Consider the following 23022-nt stretch of genomic DNA (forward strand, 5'->3'; position numbering starts at 1 on the left):
CAGGCCTCCCTGTCCGTCACCAAATCCCGGAGTTCACTCAAACTCATGTCCATCGAGTTGGTAATGCCATCCAGCCATCTCATCCTCTGTCATCCCCTTCTCCTCCTGCCCCCAATCCCTCCCAGCATCAGAGTCTTTTCCAATGAGTCAACTCTTCGCATGAGGTGGCCAAAGTACTGGAGTTTCAGCTTTAGCATCATTCCTTCCAAAGAACACCCAGGACTGATCTCCTTTAGAATGGACTGGTTGGATCTCCTTGAAGTCCAAGGGACTCTCAAAAGTCTTCTCCAACACCACAGATCAAAAGCATCAATTCTTCGGTGCTCAGCCTTCTTCACAGTCCAACTTTCACATCCATACATGACCAGTGGAAAAACCATAGCCTTGACTAGACGGACCTTTGTTGGCAAAGTAATGTCTCTGCTTTTGAATATGCTATCTAGGTTGGTCATAACTTTCCTTCCAAGGAGTAAGCGTCTTTTAATTTCATGGCTGCAATCACCATCTGCAGTGATTTTGGAGCCCTCAAAAATAAAGTCTGACACTGTTTCCACTGTTTCCCCATCATTTCCCATGAAATAATGGGACCAGATGCCATAATCTTAGTTTTCTGAATGCTGAGATCGTTACCATGTTTCTAAATTCCATATATATGCGTTAGTATACTGTATTGGTGTTTTTCTTTCTGGCTTACTTCACTCTGTATAATAGGCTCCAGTTTCATCCACCTCATTAGAACTGATTCAAATGTATTCTTTTTAATGGCTAAGTAATATTCCATTGCGTGTATGTACCACAGCTTTCTTATCCATTCATCTGCTGATGGACATCTAGGTTGCTTCCATGTCCTGGCTATTGTTAACAGTGATGCGATGAACATTGGGGTACATGTGTCTCTTTCAATTCTGGTTTCCTCGGTGTGTATGCCCAGCAGTGGGATTGCTGGGTCATATGGCAGTTCTATTTCCAGTTTTTTAAGGAATCTCCACACTGTTCTCCATAGTAGCTGTACTAGTTTGCATTCCCACCAACAGTGTAAGAGGGTTCCCTTTTCTCCACACTCTCTCCAGCATTTATTGCTTGTAGACTTTTGAATAGCAGCCATTCTGACTGGCGTGAAATGGTACCTCATTGTGGTTTTAATTTGCATTTCTCTGATAATAAAGTGATGTTGAGCATCTTTTCATGTGTTTGTTAGCCATCTGTGTCTTCTTTGGAGAAATGTCTATTTAGGTCTTTGGACACTTTTTGATTGGGTTGTTTATTTTTCTGGAATTGAGCTGCAGGAGTTGCTTGTATATTTTTGAGATTAATTATTTGTCTGTTGCTTCATTTGCTATTATTTTCTCCCAATCTGAAGGCTGTCTTTTCACCTTGCTTATAGTTTCCTTTGTTGTGCAGAAGCTTTTAAGTTTAATTAGGTCCCATTTGTTTATTTTTGCTTTTATTTCCAATATTCTGGGGGTGGTTCATAGAGGATCCTGCTGTGATTTATGTCAGAGAGTGTTTTGCCTATGTTTTCCTCTAGGAGTTTTATAGTTTCTGGTCTTACGTTTAGATCTTTAATCCATTTTGAGTTTATTTTTGTGTATGGTGTTAGAAACTGTTCTAGTTTCATTCTTTTACAAGTGGTTGATCAGTTTTCCCAGCACCACTTGTTAAAGAGATTGTCTTTCCTCCATTGTATATTCTTGCCTCCTTTGTTGAAGATAAGGTGTCCATAGGTGCGTGGATTTATCTCTGGGTTTTCTATTTTGTTCCATTGATCTATATTTTTGTCTTTGTGTCAGTACCATACTATCTTGTCATTGTTCAGTGCTAAGTCATGTCCGACTCTTTGCAACCCCATGGAGTGTAGCTCGCTAGGCTCCTCTGTCCATGGAATTCTCCAGGCAAGAATACAGGAGTGGGTAACTATTCCATTCTCCAGCAGACCTTCCCAACCCAGGGATCGAATCTGGGTGTCCCACATTGGCAGGTTGACTCTTTACCATCTGAGCCTCCAGGAAAGACCCAGGGTCCACTGTGGTCTGCAGCAAATTCGTGGGATGAGGCAGAACTGACCTACTTTCTATACTGGAAATTAGCCATGCTCTTCCCTTCACTGACCTGCTCCCCTTCTGATTTAACGTCATACTCCCCAAATTAGCAGAACTAAAGCATCCACCAGAATACGGACCACAGGAAACACAAAAATTTACTCCCCATGTTGTATTTTTTTTCAATATCAGAATTCTAGCATGCAACCAAGAGTTATTGGAGGCATGACAGAAAGAGAAAGAAAATTTCTTCTTATTCTGTTTGAATGTTATGATGATGCTATATTCCATTAACAAGAATGGCATGAAAAGATTCTTAGACTATTCCAATAGTAAATGCACAAACAAAATCCAAAATAGTCAAAAAGTCTATTGCTATCATTGCACTAATAAAGCTCACCTTCAGTATAAGATAAAGAATTTAAAGCAAAATGTTTTTAAAGGGAGAGGGAAGATTGCTTTATATTTATAAAAGGAATAATTTAAACAAAGATATAACAGACATGAATTAACCCTTGATGACATTACATTGAAATCTAAATCTTTGAAATCCAGTGAAAACCATTAGAAACACAAACTAACAAAACATAAATATAATGAAATTCTAAGTTCTCATACATATTATTTAACAGAGAAACTAGAAAGAGAAGTAGGAAAATAAGATTCTACAATAATTTGATTTAATAGCTGTATATTGAAATTTGTAACTTAAAAAATAGTATAGATTCTTTTCAAATGCCCATGGATATTTATAAAATTTGATAATAAGAGCTTAACTAAGATTTATAAATTGATATAAAACATTTTTAAACTATTAAACAATCCTCTGGGAAGACTAATTTAAAAAGAAAAATTTCAAATTTCATACAAAATATTCATAAAATAAACACATATATAAATGTATATATCCATATTTGTGTGTATATATATATAATATATATATTAGTACAGAAGAATCTTAATAAGCAAATTCTCAGTACAAAAATTTGCTACTAAATTTATACTCTCAAAAATTGATTAAATTATGCTAAAATGTATCAATATTGGATCAAAAAAAGTATTAACCTCAAACCAATAGAAAAAACTAAAACTTTATGAAAATAATACTGAAATGACTCCATATCATCACAAAACAGTTGACATCCAAGTTATTTCAATTATTCCAGAACACAGAAAAAATTTTTCCTACTCTTGTTCAAAACTAACATAATTCTAGTATTAAAAGCAAAAGAATAAAACAAATGAAAATTATGGACCAATAAAACTTTTATAAACACAAAAACATGCATGAAAGACCTCTTCATAAAACATCTTATTTCTGGAGTGACCAATCATAATAATTTCATATTTTGAGATTAAAGTTGAAGACTTAATTAAATTAAGACTTAATTTAAGTCCAGGTTCGATGCATGACACAAGGCGCTCAGGGCCGGGGCACTGGGACGACCCTGAAGGATGGATGGGGAGGGAGGTGGGAAGGGGGTTCAGGATAGGGGACACATGTACACCCATGGCTATTTTATGTCAATGTATGGCAAAAACCACTACAATACTGTAAAGTAATTAGCCTCCAATTAAAATGAATAAATAAAATTTTTTTAAAAAGAAAAAAAAATGTATGCAAATATCAGCATGCACATGAAAAAGGTGTTCAACATCACTAGTCTTTGTATGTGTTAGTCGCTTAGTCGTGTCCAACTCTTTGTGACTCCATAGACTGTAGCCCACCAGACTCCTCTGTCCATGGAATTCTCCAGCAAGAATGCTGAGGTGGGTAGCCATTCCCTTCTCCAGGGGATCTTCCCAACCCAGGGACTGAACCCAGGTCTCCCGCATTGCGCTACCCAGGAAGCCCTTCATTCGCCTTTAAGGAAATGCAAATCAAAACTAGAAATGACTTAGCATAGCAACTAGACAGCCATAATACAAAATGTTTTAATAAAATAAGTGTTGGCAAAAATGTGGAGATACTGGAACCCTCATACATTGTTGACAGGAAAGTAAAATGGTGCACCATGTGGAAGAGATTAGTGGTTCCTCAAAAACTTAAACATAGAATTACCATATGACCCAGCAATTCCACTCCTAAGTATAAACTCTAAAGAACTGAAAATAAATGTTCAAACAAAAATTTGTACACAAATGTTCATAGCAGCTCTATTCCCAACAACCATAAGATGGAAACAATCCAAACACCCGTCAGCTAATGAATGGATAAACAAAATGTGGTCCATTTATCTGAATGAATATTATTCAGCCAAAAAATTGAATAATGTATTGATACATACCATTATATGGAAGAACTGTGAAAAAGTTATGGTAAGTGAAAGAAGCCAGATACTAAAGGTATAAGCTTCCATTTACATAAACTATCAAGAATAGGCAAATTCATAAAGACAGAAGAGAGAGTAGTGGTTGCCAGGGATCACAAAGAATGGGAAACGGGAAAATGATCACTTAATGGGTATTGGGTTTTTTTTAAGGAGGAAATTAAAATTTTCTGGACAAGACAGGGATAATGGTTGCAGAGTACTGTGAATGTACTAAATGTCACTGAATTGCATCTTTTAAAGTCAAAATAGTGAATTTTATACTATATGAATACTGTCACAGTAAAAATGAAAAATAAATGTATCAAGATCGGTGCTTTCTTATATAATGATATGAAAAATAAAATAAAATAATAAAACAAAAAGATTTTATTATTATGATAGGAAAACATTTTAAAATCTTAGGATAAAAATGATGTGAAGCACTGTTATGAAGAAACTACAGAATTATTATTCAAAACATGATTATGATCATGAAAGGAAATATTCTTATACTGTAATTGATAAACTGAACACAAGTGTAAATAAAATGTGAAGAAAAGTTAAAGTTAGGTCAGTAAGATGAAATAAAGGGTATAGAAAAATTCAAACACATTTAAGAACTGCATATATAATAACGGTAAAATTTTAAAACAGTTGCAGAAAGACGATTTAATAAATGATTTGGGATAACAAGCTAACCATTCAAAATGAAAAAAAAGTCATGCTATTAACTTGCAAATTAAACCAACATAAACTTTAAATGTATTAAAAAAAGAAAAAAAAAATGAAAAAGCAAAAGTGCTAGGAGAAATGAACACCAATATCATCTTAGCCGGAGAAAGTACTTCTTAACATGAAACAGAAAGCAGTAACTACAAAAAAATTATTGACTCATTCACTCCTTATAAGGAAAATACTACATTAAAAAGCTAACAATGAACATGGGAAAACAACTGCTTTTGTAAAAACTGATTTTATAATTACTTTTACATATCAGCATTATCTAATCTTTGTCATCCAAAGATTTCTTGTAAATCATTCACAGATAACCATACCTTCACAAAAGAAAGGAGATAATGCCCAATAGCATAAGAAAAAAGCTCACTCTGTTAATCAAGGAACTTAACCAGTATGAATTCTTTTTCTGATGAGTAAAAGGATGCACCCAGTATGCTAACAGTGTTTATCTCCGGGTAATGAGATTTGAACGATGTTTTTAAACTTTAATTTGTACTTTACTTTCTTACAATAAAATTTTATGGTTGAGGAAAACCTTGCCTTTTTTAGAGTAGCTTGAGGGACTATAACACATGAAAGTCAATATTCCTCAATAAGGAGAAGATACCCATGGAAATAACGGGAGGTCTTTTCTTTCCAGCAGAATTCCTACAAGAGAGCACCTCTCCACCCTCACACCCATATAAGCCAGTTTTCTGCTGCCTTCACTGCCTCTTCCCTGCTCCTCTCCCCATCCCGTATTCTGTCTCTCTGTCATTCATATGGTTTTTATTTTCCTTGTTTTCTGGTCCTCCGTCATGAACATAAATGCAGGAAGCAAAATAAGGAAAGATGCAACCATAGTAATAACAATAACAATTACTGTTGCTGCTGCTTGAAGTGAAAGTCACTCAGTCATGTCTGACTCTTGTGACCCCATGGACTATACAGTCCATGGAATTCTCCAGGCCAAAATACTCGAGTGGGTAGCCTTTCCCTTCTCCAGGGGATCTTCCCAACCCAGGGATCAAACCCAGCTCTCCCGCATTGCAGGATTCTTTACCAGCTGCTGCTATTTAATACTAATGCACCTTTGGGCCCAGAGGTTCCTCCACTATTACTAAAGCAATTAACCCTCTGCTGTGCTCCCAGGAAGGGCCAGAAAAATACAAATAGTTATATTTATGTCATATGAAACAAAGAAAAAGAAGGAAAAGGAGGATGCACATAAGAGAGATTGGAAGAACAAGTACAAAGCTCATAGATAAACTGAAGGAGCTAGAAATTATGATTTCTAGAATTTGGCTCAGGAATATTTTCCCAGGTCATGTCTTTATCTCCGTGCTTTACTCTTCACCTAGAGAGATACCCAGCCTTTTGCTCAACAAAAAGCTGCTGAAAAAATAAATCAGTGAATAAGTTAACAAGTAGATTGGAAGCATAAATGATTTAATTTCCTTCATTTATATTTATTAATGTTCACAGCAACTTGTTTTTCTTTAAGTCCCTGCTAACATTTTCTTAACCTAACTTCTTGGAAAGAGTTAATTGCTTTTGTAATGCTTTCACCAACATTTATTTCTCTTCCATATCCTGAGTCACTTTCCTTATCAAAAGATAATCTAAAAATACTAATTTGAATTATTAAATTTTTATTACCTGATTCAATTTTTCTGCTAGTCATATTTTACTTGAAAAATCATCTTAGCTTTTAATATTAATTTATTACTGCTATACTCTAATCTGTACTCTAATCTTGTTCAGTACAGTAAACTGCTGTACTCTAATCTTGTTCAAGCCTGTTCCAAATACTAAAGAGTTTCTTATTTGTACACTTTTATATCTCTAGTAATTATATACATTATCTCTTTTCTCCTGGTTTTACATTACAATTTACATCACTTGACTTTGGATCACATTTTTTCCAGTAATTTTTCTTTGTAAATGATATGCTATAGATATTTATGTTACCAAAACAGTCTCATCCACTACATTCATAACAGAATACCTGCTATTCTTTTTTGCCATAGTTTTTTTTTTTTTTTCTTTCAAGCAAAAGCATTTATTTGGTTATCCATTTTAAATACAGCAGAGGGATAGTTAGGGGGTCCAAACTTGACTGCACCTGCTATTGTATCTGCTATTTTATTATAACATAAAGTATAATCAAATATCTTCATATCTCAATTTTCTATATATGTCCTCCATTTTCCTTTTCTATAAATACTATTAATTAAGGCCATAGATATCATTACCAATTAGATCACAGAGATTGTTATTCTGCATTTAGAATACTGCCTGGCACCTGGTAGTGCTCAATAACCACTTGTCAAATGAGTAAACAAATAATTCCTTGCGGACCACCAGTTTGAGGGTAACAGCTTCCTGCTATAGCACCCTTATTCATTTAACAACTAATTAAAAAGTGCTTTTGATCATCTTGTTGACAAATGATCTTTTGTTGGCTTTTACTGGTCGGCAGCATTAATATTTAACAGTAACAGCAACAATAATGATAACAGCATAGTAACCGAAGCATATGGTATTTACTCTGTCAAGCACTGTATTAACTTGGTGGTGGTTTAGTCGATAAGTCGTGTCCAACTCTTGTGACCCCATGCACTGTAACTCAACAGGCTCCTCTATCCATGGTATTTACCAGGGAAGCATAGTGGAGTGGGTTGCCATTTCCTTCTCCAGAGTATCTTCCCGACCCAGGTTCTGAACCCATGGACCCATGTCACTTGCTTTGCAGGAGGATTATTTTACCGTGGAGTCACCAGGGAAGCCCAATTATTTTAATTCACATGTATTTATTTAGTCCTCAAAAACAACTCAGTGAAGTGATACTATTACTCTACCCATTTTACATATGAAGAAACTGATCACAGAGTGGTTAAGGAAAGTGGAAGAAATAGGACTTGAACCTAGACTCTTAACCACTACGTGATAATGACTCTCCAAGACCTAGTATTTTAATTCTTAGGGTGTATCTTTTACTCCAAGTGAGTTATAAGCTCTTTAAGGAAAGAGCTTAATCTTTTACCTTCTGGAATCAGTCACAGCCCCTAGAGTAGTGCCTTATATGTCATAGGCTCAATAATTTTTTGCTAATTTTAGCACTGATTAATAATGTATAAGTTAATATCTAATAAATTATACTATAATAATAAAAATTTGAATTCAAATAAGATGGGAAAGATTATCATGAAACATCTTTACTTCTGGTAAAGGCAGTGAAATGAGGCACAATAATCTGAACCGTTGGGTGAAATTGTCCAGGAACATTCTCTGTAGCTATGAGCTCCCTCTGTTCCTTTCTAATCTTCCAAATCTTCTCAACAGAGGAAAAATGGAAAACATCTGAACTAAACACAGATGATTATTTCTAATTGAGATGGGGGGTGGTAATGACAGCAAAAGATTTTTGAGGATTTGGGGATTGGGTTGAGCATACGATGCGCCAATCACCATGTTATGAGATTGTAAACAGGGCAGATCATACCTACTGACAGCACTTGTCAGTAAGTACTATTATCATAACCAGTTCACAGATGTACAAAATTGGCTTAGAGTAACTACAGGTCACAGCTAACAGGTGGTGGGGTTGGGACCTGGTCTATGTTTAAGTAACTAGAGTATTCTAAAAGGAAGGCTTGACTGGGGATTATGCACCAAAATCTAAAATCATGGAACAACAGACTGGTTCCAAATTGGGAAAGGAGTACGTCAAGGCTGTATATTGTCACCTTGCTCATTTAACTTATATGCACAGTACATCATGTGAAACACCAGGCTGGACAAAGCACAAGCTGGAATCAAGGTTGCCGAGAAAAATATCAATAACCTCAGATATGCAGATGACAACACCCTTATGGCAGAAACCAAAGAAGAACTAAAGAGCCTCTTGATGAAAGTGAAAGGGGAGAGTGAAAAAGCTGGCTTAAAACTCAACATTCAGAAAACTAACTCATGCATCTGGTCCCATCACTGGCAAATAGATGGGGAAACAATGGAAACAATGATAGACTGTATTTTCTTGGGCTCTAAAATCACTGCAGATGGTGACTGTAGCCATGAAATTAAAAGATGCTTGTTCCTTAGAAGAAAAGCTATGACCAACCTAGATAGCATATTAAAAAAGCAGAGACATCACTTTGCCAACAAAGGTCCATCTGGTCAAAGCTATGGTTTTTCCGGTAGTCATGTATGGATGTGAGAGTGGGACTATAAAGAAAGCTGAAGGCCACAGAATTGATGCTTTTGAACTGTGGTGTTGGAGAAGACTCTTGAGAGTCCCTTGGACTGCAAGGAGATCCAACCATTCAATCCTAAAGGAAATCAGTCCTGAATAATCATTGGAAGGACTGATGCTGAAGCTGAAATTCCAATACTTTGGCACCCAGATGGGAAGAACTGACTCACCGGCAAAGACCTTGATGCTGGGAAACACTGAGGGCAGGAGGAGAAAGGGATGACAGAAGATGAGATGGTTGGATGGCATCACCGACTTGATGGACATGAGTTTGTGCAAGTTCTGGGAGATGGGGATGGACAGGGAAGCCTGGCGTGCTGCAGTCCATGGGGTCACAAAGAGTCAGATACAACTGAGCAACTAAACTGAACTGACTGACTAAAATCTAAAATGATTCCTTTTACATAATCCAGTTGTCTCTGTCTCCTCTGCCATCACACCAAGCCACACTTCACTTTGGCATTTCACTGTCTGAATTTAATTTGGGGATTCAATAGCTTAGCAGGAGTGAGAAAAACCACCTCCCTGTCTGAATAAAGCCACAATTGTACCAACTCCTCTGTGGCATCACCGTCCTGACACTTAGCACTGACAAATTTACCCAAACTTTGAAAGGTAATATTTGCAAATACCAAAAGGCAAATTTCTCCTATTGAATGAAATTCTCTCTGAATACAGTTAAATGGCATTGATAGACCAGGTAAAATCTGATGTGGTTATGAATGCCTTCCAAAGCAAATATAAATGAAATGCATTTTATATACCTCCTGTAAGGATCAATTCAGTTCAGTCGCTCAGTCGTGTCTGACTCTTTGCGACCCCATGAATCACAGCACGCCAGGCCTCCCTGTCCATCACCAACTCCTGGAGTTCACCCAGACTCACGTCCATCGAGTCAGTGATGCCATCCAGCCATCTCATCCTCTGTCGTCCCCTTCTCCTCCTGCCCCCAATCCCTCCCAGCATCAGAGTCTTTTCCAATGAGTCAACTCTTCACATGAGGTGGCCCGAGTTTCAGCTTTAGCATCATTCCTTCCAAAGAAATCCCAGGGCTGATCTCCTTCAGAATGGACTGGTTGGATCTCCTTGCAGTCCAAGGGACTCTCAAGAGTCTTCTCCGACACCACAGTTCAAAAGCATCAATTCTTCGGCGCTCAGCTTTCTTCACAGTCCAACTCTCACATCCATACATGACCACAGGAAAAACCATAGCCTTGACTAGACGAACCTTTGTTGGCAAAGTAACGTCTCTGCTTTTGAATATGCTATCTAGGTTGGTCATAACTTTCCTTCCAAGGAGTAAGTGTCTTTTAATTTCATGGCTGCAGTCACCATCTGCAATGATTTTGGAGCCCAAAAAATAAAGTCTGACACTGTTTCCCCTGTTTCCCCATCTATTTCCCATGAAGTGGTGGGACTGGATGCCATGATCTTCGTTTTCTGAATGTTGAGCTTTAAGCCAACTTTTTCACTCTCCACTTTCACTTTCATCAAGAGACTTTTTAGTTCCTCTTCACTTTCTGCCATAAGGGTGGTGTCATCTGCATAAGACTAAGCAAATAAAGTTAGAACTGGCAACCCAAAGAGATTCAGGGCACATAAACATCTTGAATAGTGCTTCAAATGTTTTGGGTCTTAACTTAAAACTCCAAAGCACATTAAAGCAGAAGACTTTCAGATCCATGATGGTATAAATTTAATCCACATGTGTCTGATTCATTTACACTTGAAGCATTCAAGTAATGTTTTGTAAGTGCCGTCTCAATGTCTATGAGATCTCTGGCATTTTGTGTCTTTCTCCTTAAAAAACAGGAAATCATACTTTGGCAAGAGTAAATAAACTTAAAATACCAAAGTATTACAGACCACCATGCACAACTAAATCAACAGACTTTTGTGTAAATTCTCAATCCAGCAGTGTCTTTTTTTTAAATTAGATTGACTTTTGCTGGTCCAATTTTACACCATTCATTTCCATGAAGGTAGATGTTATACTCAAATATGATTTCAAATCCAAAGACCTATAGACAGCTCAATAGATTTACCAAATCACAGTGTAAACCTATGTGTAATATACTTTATACTGAGATAACATGTAAATAAATGGACTTCTAGAAGAGGGTCCTAAGCCAGATTCTGTAGGAAACACTCTGAGACAGTGATCTACATGCAGAAATTTTTCTGAAGGGTGTGAGGCAATGAGGAAAGCAGGATTTGGCAGAAGGAGGCACAGAGCTGGAATGCAGTTATAAGCTCTGAAGTGCATAGGACCCTTCAGAAATGTCCCACAGGAGGCAAAGGTGTGCTTTAGGTCCCCACACCCACCTGTCACTGTACACAGAATGACCAAAGAGAGGGGGGCACAACCACCGGCAAGGCAGCTCCCTTGGCTGAGGGTAATTTCCCTGAGGGGAAAACTCACCCCATAGGGATCCAAGTGGGACACCAGTGTCTACTAAACAAGGCTGTTGGAGTTTTCTGAGAATTAATCCTCTGTGAATATAAGACCTACTCAGTATTTCAGTCTGATTAGCAATACAAATCGGAGAAGACGATGGCAACCCACTCCAGTACTCTTGCCTGGCAGATCCCATGGACAGAGGAGCCTGGTAGGCTGAAGTCCATGGGGTCGCTAGGAGTCGGACACGACTGAGCGACTTCACTTTCACTTTTCACTTTCATGCATTGGAGAAGGAAATGGCAACCCACTCCAGTGTTCTTGGCTGGAGAATCCCAGGGACGGGGAAGCCTGGTGGGCTGCCATCTATGGGGTGGCACAGAGTCGGACACAACTGAAGCGACTTAGCAGCAGCAGCAGCAGCAATACAAATTGAGCCATATATTCACTCAATCAGCTAGCAAAGGCTTGAGGTAAGCAAACTCATTTTATAGAGAAATTTTAACATTTACTATGGAGCTTTTATTTATGACAATGTACGACCAGTGTCTGTAGGTCTTACCAAAAGACATTTTCTCCTCCTGTGTCCTGAAATAATCCCCTCAAAGATAAAACACCAATAAATATACATTTTGGAGAAAAAAAAAAATTGTGCATGTAGAGAAAAAGGCAGCGCTAAAGATAATAATGGGGCAAAAATAACTTTGAAGAAGTTGTATCACCTAGCTTTTTCCCTTTGCCTTCAATAATTCACATTTGATACCTGGTTCCTTTTCATTCATTCATTCAATAAACATTGGTTATGACCTACTTCTTGTAGAAACTAAAACATAAACCAGCAAATAGCTCTTAAATGCCAAGAACCATTGAGACTAACAGAGGAAACTGACACATAAACGATGTAACAAGATAGTATCAATCCCAGTTTATCTATGAACTTCTTCCAGGTTGCTGATGAAATTCCTAAATCCTAGCACCAGACTCAAATTGTCGAATGTTCAGGATTCTCCAGGATGCCAATTCTAATACTCCTGGGAAACCTCTGAACACACTTTCACCTCTCTAATCCAAATCCCAATCCACAGTTTTGAAGTATTCCCAAGGCCGACCAATCAAGTCCTAACCCCATCAGCAGACTGAGTCCAAAGTGGAAATGAGAACCACTACCCACTGAGCCCTCATTTACATTAAATTCATTTAGAAAATACTTATTGGGCCCAACTCTGTGCCAGCCATTGGTCTTAGAATTGAGGACACAGCAATAAACAAGGTTCCTTCCTTTAAGGAGGTTATATGCTAGAGGCAGAAGCCAAACAACAACCAAATAAGCAGATAAGTGTATCCCATGTTATCTGATACTGCTAAATGCTATGAAAGAAAATAAAGCAGAGGAATGGAATAGAGAAGAGAAGGGTCACTTTCTAAGACAGCCTGGTTAGACAACATGATATTTAAGAGAGGAGTCAGGGAAGAACCACATGGATGTCAGGAGGAGAGTACCCCAGGCAAGAGAACACCAAGGCTTCAGGCTCAGGATGTGTTCCCAAATCTCTGAGAACTGCTCCTCTGCCAGCTCCCGTCACTGACCTCACACCACATACTTCATGTCCACCCAAACACAAGAGCAGCCTGAATACCCAGCATAGAAACTATATTTAACTATCTCTAAAATGTGCCTTATTTTCTGGATATGAATTTTGAGTTGCATGTGTCTGAGTTGTTTAAGAATTTCATAAAAGTGGGGTTTCCCTGGTGGTCCAGCAGTTAGGAATCCACCTGCCAGCGCAGGGGATGTGGGTTAGATCCCTGGTCCTGGAAGATTCCACATGCTGAGAGGCAACTTAGCCTGTGAGCCACAAGTACTGAGCCTGCGCTCTGGAGCCCATGCTCTGCAACAAGAGAAGCCACCGCAACGGGAAGCCCACACACTGCAACTAGAGAGTACTTCCTGCCCACCACCACTAGAGAAAGCTTCATGTAACAACAAAGACCTAGTGTGGTCAAAAACAATAAATAAATACTTTTTAAAAGAATTTCATAAAAGTAGAACCCAAGTATTATCAGTCCTTTCTTCAAACATCATCATTATAGCTTCCACATTCTTAAACCAGGGAGCACTCCCACTTCACAAGGGAAACCAGCTAAAACAATTATCAACAATATCACCTCTAAACTAGTAGCAATGCAAGAATAGCCAAAAAGATCTGACATAAAGCTATAAAACAATCCAGTTTGTTTTTAATTTTAAAATGAAACTCATTCAAAGTCCTTTATTTGGTACAGTGAGATCCAATGATGGATTGGTTAATTATTTTTTTTAGTTTGGGAAATAATTCAAACAGGTACACATTATGTATGCATATATTTATAGACTTCCACATTTTCATTTGAAATATGTAAATATACATCCACTCACCATCCTTTTGGTATAGAGCCAGGTGGACAGGACACATACACAGGTTGTCATTATACAGTTTTTACACAGATAATGAGGGCCAGCCTCTCAAAGAAAGCAATCTTTACTAATAGTCAAAATGTTCTATTCTGTTGTTTTGTTCCACCATTTGCCACTGGCCCTGTAAGATCTGGTCTTTATGACGCCAATACCTTTAGCAATTCAGTAGAATTCAATTAACCATTCAGTTATTTGATTTATATCTGACAAACATCTTAGTGACCAAATGTTTAACTACATGACTACAAATAATAGCAGAAGAGTAAAAACCTTAGAAAAATTAAAATCAAACTCTATGTATGAAAGAAAACACATTTCTTGGGTAAACTCGCCTGTATAAGTTATCATTTTGCTCTTCATATACTTCCCAATTCAAAATGATCCTTCCAGTAAAAGACTGCTAAAGTTGAACTGTGTCATAACTCGACAGTTGCTGACTTACGGAACAGATTAAAAATTACCATTTGGTTTCAATATCTGCTTAATTAACTTACCTACAGAACTCAGAACCCACATTCTGGTAAATCATTTCCCATCTCTTGACATTCATACTACTTAAGTTACAGTCAACCAGTCAACAAGTATTTATTGCTCTGCCAAACTAGTGAAATAAACATAGGAATAATAATAAGTTCTTTTAAGGATTACATAGTCTAGTAATGGAATGTTAAAAAGACTCACTACCTGAAGAAAGACAAAAGTAAAGATATTAAGAAAATGTTACTTAGAAGTGCTGTTAAGTGTCTTCTTTTTCCACATCACTCTAGAAACATCAGAAAAATATCTTCAGGGTTTATTTATTAGGAAAAAGTGGTTCACCTAAGATGCATGCAAGACAATTTTATAATGGCCATTTGATTCTCAAAGCTTTTTGTATTAACTTGTTGCTAAATGGAATTGTAGGTCAGTCAGTACCTATTGCATTTCCCTGTATTTTTCAGTTGGGATTGTAATTAAATGAATTAACAATGTTTAAAACTATAAAATTCAGATATTGAAAATTTTTCCGACACTAACAAGTTATACTTTAAGTTAGTATTATGACTATGTTTCTAAGTAACAATTCCTGAAAATAAACATATACAGACACACACATACACATACATTCCTCTTTTTGTGGGGAAAAAAATAGGGGATTTTTAGGGCAGTGAAACTATTCTGTATGATACTGTGATGGTGGATACATATCAATATACATTTGTTAAAACCCACACACTGTACAGCACAAGGAGAACCCTGATATAAACTACAGACTCTAGTCAATCATAATGTACTCATACTGGCTCATCAATTGTAACAAATGAACTACATCAACGCAAGATGTTTATAATAAGGATTACTGAGTGTAAATGGATGGAAACATGAGGAGGTATGTGAATTCTGTGCTTTCTACTCATTTTTCTGTAAACCTACAACTACTCAAGAAAAATAAAATCTATTAAAAGAGATTTCTAACAAATATCATGATCTTCTTACCTTTGTATTAAACTCAATCATCAAAATTAATAAAGTATCCCCTTTTTCATCAGCCACAAGTTTTAAAAGTTTTAGAAATTATGCCAAAACTATTGATAAGTTTTGATGCAGTAAATCCTGCCAATCCCAGACATCAACACCTGCATTACTCACTTCCTCCTTTCAGTTTATGCATGCACCTGTACCCTTATTCCAGTTTGAGGCTTGAAAAATGACAGTGAACACAGGTCAAAGACTGTCTGCAGATGTTCATTCAAATGACAAATTCAACATTTCATCCTTATCAGGATGAGAGAAGGCACAGTGTAAAGTAGGGCATTGACCTGGAAGATGTCACAATTATAGTGCATCTGTGGGAATTTAGAAGCTCAGTTTCAGAGATATGTTTTGAACATTTAGAAGTTTCTAACATGTAGGAAGCAGAATGATGGCTCAGTCATTAACACCTATGCAGTTTCTCCTGGGCATTCAGAGGATAAAGGAAAAATGGTTCAATAGGGAAATCAGTGTTGGGTATTATTTTGGCATTTCCAAGCCTGGATTTTTCACTCAGGTTCCATTTAAAACTGTCTGAGGGCCTTAACAAAGCAAGTAAGGCACTTGTTATAAGTCACAAGTTATAAATCCTTTAGCCAGAACTTGCCATGAAGACCCAAGACTTCACAAGAGAAAGAAACTAGGAATGCAAAGAATGCTTGAAACAATTTAAAACATCAATTCAGCCTGGGGTATCTGTGGTAGACCTACTACCCATCTGATGCAGAAACAATTTTCCACACTAAAAAGCAGTTTAGAAGTATTGATGCATTGGGGTCCTAAGTGTAGCAATAATTCACAGTTGAAAAGAACACAGACCTCAGAAAACATTTCATTAAAATAAAATTATATTTCCACTAGGATATATATGCAAGATATTAACTAAATTGTAATATCTATTTTAGCAGTAAAGAAAACCAAAACTTCAGGAAAAGAAATTAGAGAAAAACATAAATTCAAAATATTCCTGGTGAGGATGAAACTTTGTTACCTTCTATTGCCTGACAGTAGTTAACCTAAAACTCCTATTTTTTCAAAGTCAAAAGCCAAAACTAAGTAGAATTTTAAAGGTGACTTGAAAAAAAAAAAAGCAAAAACCAAAACACCAGTGATTAGCCCAGTTATCCAAGGTTACCTGTGTCTCATTAAGTTCACTACTTCATGGTTTTCAGGCTTTCTCCAGAGCTTCATTTTTACATTCTCTTTAAATATTTTCAGCTACCTCTTTTCTCCCTTGCTTAGCATTCCCTTTCCAACCCTCAAATTAGTCATTTTTACTCAGACTTATTTTTTATTTTAAAAAGCTACTCTATTTCAAAGTTTAAAAGAAAAGGAGAATTATTCTAAGGGAATTCCCTTTGTCAAGTAGCATAAATTAAACTCTCCAAGAATGAACACTGAAGTGATTCCAAGTGTTGACAAACTTTTCTCAGCTATTCACATTCAAACAACTAAACTATGAGCTCAGATGAGACCCCGAGTTGGGTTCACCTAAGGCCTCCTAAATTGACAATAAGCAAGCTTCAACATGTTGACTTGCCATTGACAGATGTAGTCTATCCTCTGCTAGATTGGGCACCTTGGACTAATTCCAGAATACTGTGTAAAAAAATACTTAAATGATACAATTTCAGTAGCTAAATGCAAATTGTAAGGAAATAAGAGGTATAGAAATAAAGAAATATTTTAAAAGCAAGAAATCCTTTTGCAGAATAAAATTGACTACTAGAGGATCTATCTGCAGCAGCAACTCTCAAGACTTCTGTTCACCAGGACCATCAGGATTGTTTATTAAAGCTCTACTGGCAACAGTTCTTAGACAATGAACCCACAGGGGCGTGGAAGAACTGCATTAAAACAAACAAGAATAAGCACTTGCACATCACTATGCAAGGTATGACCATGACCTCTGTGTTATGGCTACCTCTGTCTTAACTTTTTTGCCTTACCTCTACCTGAGTATCACCTGTATTACTACCTTTGAATACCAATCTGTTTCCCCCTTGGCAAATGGAAAAAGGAATGGAAATAATCTTCACTGCCATCAGTAGCCACATACACAAGGATGTTTTCTCTTTCCTTGTATGTTGTCACCTTTTCTATCAAAAATTGTTGGCCAAAGTTATGGCCATACTTATCAATCACAAGTATTTTTTGTCTTCTATTTAGAAAGTCATATAAATGATTTATATTTGTTGCTAATTCTTTAAGCTTAGCCTTCATTTCCAAATAAAAATACCAAGATGTTAAATATAGCTGCTGGAAAAAGAGGAAATGAAATGATAAGAGAAGATTCCTTGGCTCTCATATCCCTCCCTGCATTACTATCATCCTGGGTTAATGAACTAGAGATTTCTTTACCTGATCTACCCATTCCTTACCTGATCTACCCATTGAGATCACCTGCACTATCCAACTATCTCAACTCATCACTTCCCTTTGCAAACTGAGACCTGATCATTGTGTGTTGAGAAGCCAATCTATAAATTACAAGCCCATGTGATTTTCTATCAAGACTTACTGGAGTCCATTCCAATATTGTTTTATAGTCATTTTTTCACATTTTAGAAACTAATCATATTCAGTATATTAAGACTGTCATTTCTGCAAAAATTACTTTATACCACACTGCAATATTTAACACTACGGTTAGAATTGTTTACTGAGATATTTCTTTTATTTCCAGGCTTGTGGGAAAATAACCATCTGTGTCATAGTTAGCTTAATTCTAAGCCAGAGCTGAGAACTAAAGTAAGTTCCGAACAGGAGTAAATTCCAGCACTCAAAAGATGAAACAGCATTGCCCATCAAGACTAACATCTTTGAAAAAGACAACAAACCTTGTATTGAATATGGATTAACTGAAAAAGGCAAAAAAAAATGTCAAAACCATAGATCCTTACCAGAAAAGGACTCCAACAAATGCAGGAAACACACATTATACCCAGAAGCTGGATGACCATTTCAAAGTGATGAGACCTGCCTTGTCTGTGCTGCTGACTTCTAAATTTAACTTTCAAAAGTGAAATTCCTGTGATGGCATTGCAAACAAATGAAATACCCAGGGCTAGGAGCCCCAGAAAAGCAAAAAGTAAAAGATAAAACCTATCTTCCCAGTCTTTGATTTCATCTGTTTTGTAGAAACACCAGGTCCTTGAAGCTTGAATTTTATAGTCACGATGCCCGAGGATGGGCAGCAAAGCTACAAAAACAGCAAAAAAGCACACCCCACTCAACATCATTTTAACATGCTTGGTTGTAATTTTTGTAGAGTGAAATATTGGTTTGGTGACTCCAATGCATCGCTCTATGGCCATCAAACTGCCTAGAAAAAGTGGGCACAGACCAGAGAACACCATGCAGATACCAAAAATACTGCAAAGGATATTTGACTTGTCAAAGTAGATCCAGTCTTTATCAGAAGCATACACAAAGACTGCTATAGTTCCATTGATGAGGTGCCCAAAGAAATCTGTGATTACTAGAGCACTAGCCAAAAGCAAAAACGATGACTTATACTTCTGTCTAAATCTCTGGTATGCCTTCATGAGAATAGCAATGGCAAGGCTGTTCGATAAGATTCCCACTGTCATGAAGATTATTGAAAAAGATATTGAAAGGTCTTCTTCCAGTTGGCAAGTTGTATTTGAAAGGAGCTCAGATTCAGGAGACACTGGCTGTATAGAACTGTTCGTGGACATTGTTATGGAGATAAGAGCTGGCCACTCAAGTCATCTCCTTCTCAAGAGTTTAGGCTTGCAGTCCAGAGATCTGTAGCATAAAGACAGAGAAATCATGAGCTCTGGAAAACTGCTCATCTGGCACCCCAGCACCCTATGGTGGGAATCATATTTATCCAGCCTATCAGGAGCCAGATTGCATCATGCTGTGAACAGCACATATCTGCCTGGGGTTCCACATCTCATTTTCAAGGTAAAGAAGCTACCAGAACTGAGACCTTTTGGTTAACTTCTGTGTCTACTCTGCCAATAAGCACCTCCTAAATCTCCTCCTGACACTTCACTGACACCCTAAAACTTCAGATTTACCAAGTCACTTAACAAGACTAGATTTAAACCCAAATGAGTTTTTAAAAGTATGATAGTCTATTCTAATAACTAAGTGACCTTCTAAACTTTTTGCTTTTTCCTCTGATGAACTTTGCCCCAAACGTGTAGATTATTCCTTTGGGAGCTATGTCTGTTTGTCACGCAGACAAAAATCATCTTCCCCAAATTTTGGAAGGGTGCAGGGTGGAGCCGCAAGCGCACTGACGCTGCATGGGCTTCTCTGAATAAGTTCTGAATTCGAGCTAAAACTATGTGATTTAGCTCAAATAACAGCAAACCACACACATCAATGACCCATGGAAGGTTACCACCTGTGCAGAAATGCAGGTGGGGGTGACAGCAAGGGAGACGGACCACCCTCACTGTGGGTAGTTCTGCCTAGATGCTGCTGATCTTACGCTACAGGTTCAGGGCAGCAATATCCAAGGCGAATTATTCATTTGTAGCTCTTTCCCTAAGGCTTCCTTGGTAGCTCAGACGGTAAAGAGTCTGCCTGCAGTGCAGGAGATCCGGGTTTGAACCCTGGGTTAGGAAGATCCCCTGGAGAAGGATATGGCAATCCATTCCAGTATTCTTGCCTGGAAAATCACATGGACGGAGGAGCCTGGCGGGCAACACCCCACAGGGTCGCAGAGTTGGACACGACTGACACACAGCTCTTTCCCTGGTGAGCTGAGGCCTGAGTCACAGACCCTCTATGCCCACCACCGCCGCCACCCCGCCCCGAGCTCTTTCGGCCGGCGTTTCCCCAACAGCTTTCCCGGAGGCTAGGAATTCCGAAGCCAGCCTTTCCTGGGACCGGCCCAAGAAGGGCCGCCCCGGTCTGCCCGCAGGGCGGCCGCCTCCTCCGAGTCTTACTCACAGCGCTACTTTCGCCCGCTGCTACCCCGACGCCCCCGGGCCTCTGCTTGCAACATCCTTCCCAAACCTCTTCACTGGCTGAAACTTTCTGCGATTGCTCAAACGCCAGAGGGCCGGTCTCCCTCCCACCCCGGGGGCGCCAAAGACCTGAGCTGATCCGGATGTGGGAGTCGAAGGGTCCCGGGCAGGGAAACGAGGGGCGAAAGAGGATCTTTTCCTTTACCCGTTTCCCTCCTCTTAGACCCGTTCTCCCGGGTCCCAGCCGCGCACCTCAGAATCCGGACGGGTCGGTCTTTCCTCTGAGGCTGTATCCCCAGCTGGGGGCATCTGTTCCAAACTTGTTGGCCAGCGCAGGCTCAGGTGCCCTCGGGTGCGGCTGCCTGCTGCCGCCCCGGGCGTCCGAGAGTGGGGTGGCTAAACCTCAGTAGGCTTGAGCATCCGGAGACCAACGCGTGGGAATCTAGCCGCTAGAGGGGTGGTGACCTTGGCATCCCCGGCTGCGGGCAGGGCTCTAGGCGGAGCAGAAGGGCGCGCCAGCCCGTGGGCCATCCCGCGCCCTGCTCTGCTTCGCCGCCGCCGCCGATGCCTCCAGAGCGCAGCGCTGCGCCCTCGCCACGGCTCCGGCCCGGACTCGCTCTCGCCGCGCGTCCTTCCGCGCGCTCGCGCAGCGCGGAACCTGCCTGGTGCGCTCGGCTGGCTGGATCCTTTAGCACCTAGCAGCGCTCGCCGCCTGGGCGGGGAGGAGGGCGCGGTTGACCTCCGCCCCTTCCTCTCCGCCCCTTTTGCCTTGAGCCTGACCGGGAGAAACTTCAGCACCGTGCTCAGATGCTATAGCCCCCCTCCTCAGCATCACTACGGCCCTCTTAGCTGCCCGAGCAATTAGGGAAAAGTTTTGTTTTAAACTCATTCTCCAGCTAAAGGCGCCATCTCTACGGCTGTAAAATAACAATCAGGAGAGCCGAGGAAAGCGCGCAGACAGCAGTCGTGACAGCGTGTTGGAGCTGTCAGATTGTAGTTTGCCGACAGTTCATCCCAAATCCATCTTAAAAAGATAAAACCAGGTACAAAGAAAGAGATGGTGCATTTGAGATGGTGGGCTTAGGGGCCGATATCCCCAAGAAGTGAAAAACATTCGGGCCACGTGTTGTCAATGGGAAGTCGCTGCCTTAAGATTCTCTGTCACTTACAGGACTGGACTGTTTTTAGCTTTCTAAAGAAGGTGAGAAGGGAAAGGGTGAGGAGTATTCTCGAAGGACGAATGCAGATAAAGCAATAACATTTTAATGATTTTAAAAGCTCAATGGTGAGAGAATTTCTAGTGGTGTATTTACTCAAAGAAACGCTAATAAATTTGGCTGAAATAGTTTTATAATCAAGAAATATCCACTATTTCATTAAGAATTGTAATTCGAGTCGTTTTAATATTGTAACCGCTTTTTGCTTATATTGTTTCGATCCGTACCTATTAATTCTCATTTTCATAGCTTATGGAAATGTATTACTGACTTTTGCTTTTTTTGTCAGTAAAATATTGCCACAACTTACGTGAAAAACCAATGCCTCATGGAAATAAACCCTCTTTTCTCTGTTCTAAAATCAGAAGAGGTCTCTAAACTCCTGGAAATTAAAAAGGATCATAAAATGCTACAGTGAGATAAATAAATTAGCCATTAACTATAGAAAAGAATGATTGCAGTTTTTCTCTGTGGTAGACATAGATTTTTTTTTTTTTAATGATATGATCATAACTTGTAAAATAAACTATTACTCAGGTAGAGTCACTTGAAAATTCTGGTTAACCAAATATTCTAGTTAGTAGAGAAATAGTATATCTGAATGACCAGTGTCCAAAAAACAACTATGTAATAAACCACATGGAATATGTTAATCACACAGAGTACTATTCTATCCTTTAGTGATTAATATCACTTGATCACATTGGATACAATTATCTATTTCTTATGCCTCTCCCACTGAACTGCATATCTGCAAAGGTCTTAATTATCTCTCCATCCTCACCTAGGACTATCCTCCTGGTCACTTATTAACATTGCTTGAATTCATCAGTGGTACAAGCAACATTTCCAGGATTACACTTCAAGATCTTTAAAAGTCCCGATCTCTCACTGGCACATCTCACAAACAACAGCTACTTAATCTACTGGGTAAAAAAGAGAAAATTCTCATGAAAGGAATTTCAAGTCATAATGTTTATTATGTATATTCAAAACATTATTAATCTATTTTTCAAAGTGCTAGATAAATCCTATTATTTTTAAAGTATCTACTTTGGGGGGAAAAAAGTGTCTAATTTGCATGTATTCTTGGAGTTCCATTTTTAGAATCCATTCCTTAATCAAGATACATTTCACCTGAATCTCAATAAAGGATTCTAAAGAACCT

At 38.6% G+C, this 23022-nt stretch overlaps 1 protein-coding gene across 2 annotated transcripts in view; it reads right to left on the reverse strand.

Moving 5' to 3' along the window:
• Positions 1-21441, reverse strand: part of PTGFR (prostaglandin F receptor) — a 66368-nt gene extending 44927 nt beyond the window's left edge. Inside the window, exons 1-2 of one of the 2 annotated variants that reach the window (XM_061411491.1) lie at positions 20843-21441; positions 18592-19459 (exon numbers count right to left, since the gene is read on the reverse strand). In XM_061411491.1, coding sequence (XP_061267475.1) covers positions 18592-19389 — 798 coding nt within the window. In that variant the 5' untranslated portion in view covers positions 19390-19459; positions 20843-21441. The remainder of the gene's footprint in view (positions 1-18591; positions 19460-20842) is intronic. The other variant, XM_061411490.1, reaches the window with a different exon arrangement.
• Between the last annotated feature and the right edge of the window lie 1581 nt (positions 21442-23022).

Source organism: Bos javanicus, chromosome 3 (assembly GCF_032452875.1).
Source record: "Bos javanicus breed banteng chromosome 3, ARS-OSU_banteng_1.0, whole genome shotgun sequence".
NCBI classification, from domain to species: Eukaryota; Metazoa; Chordata; class Mammalia; order Artiodactyla; family Bovidae; genus Bos; species Bos javanicus.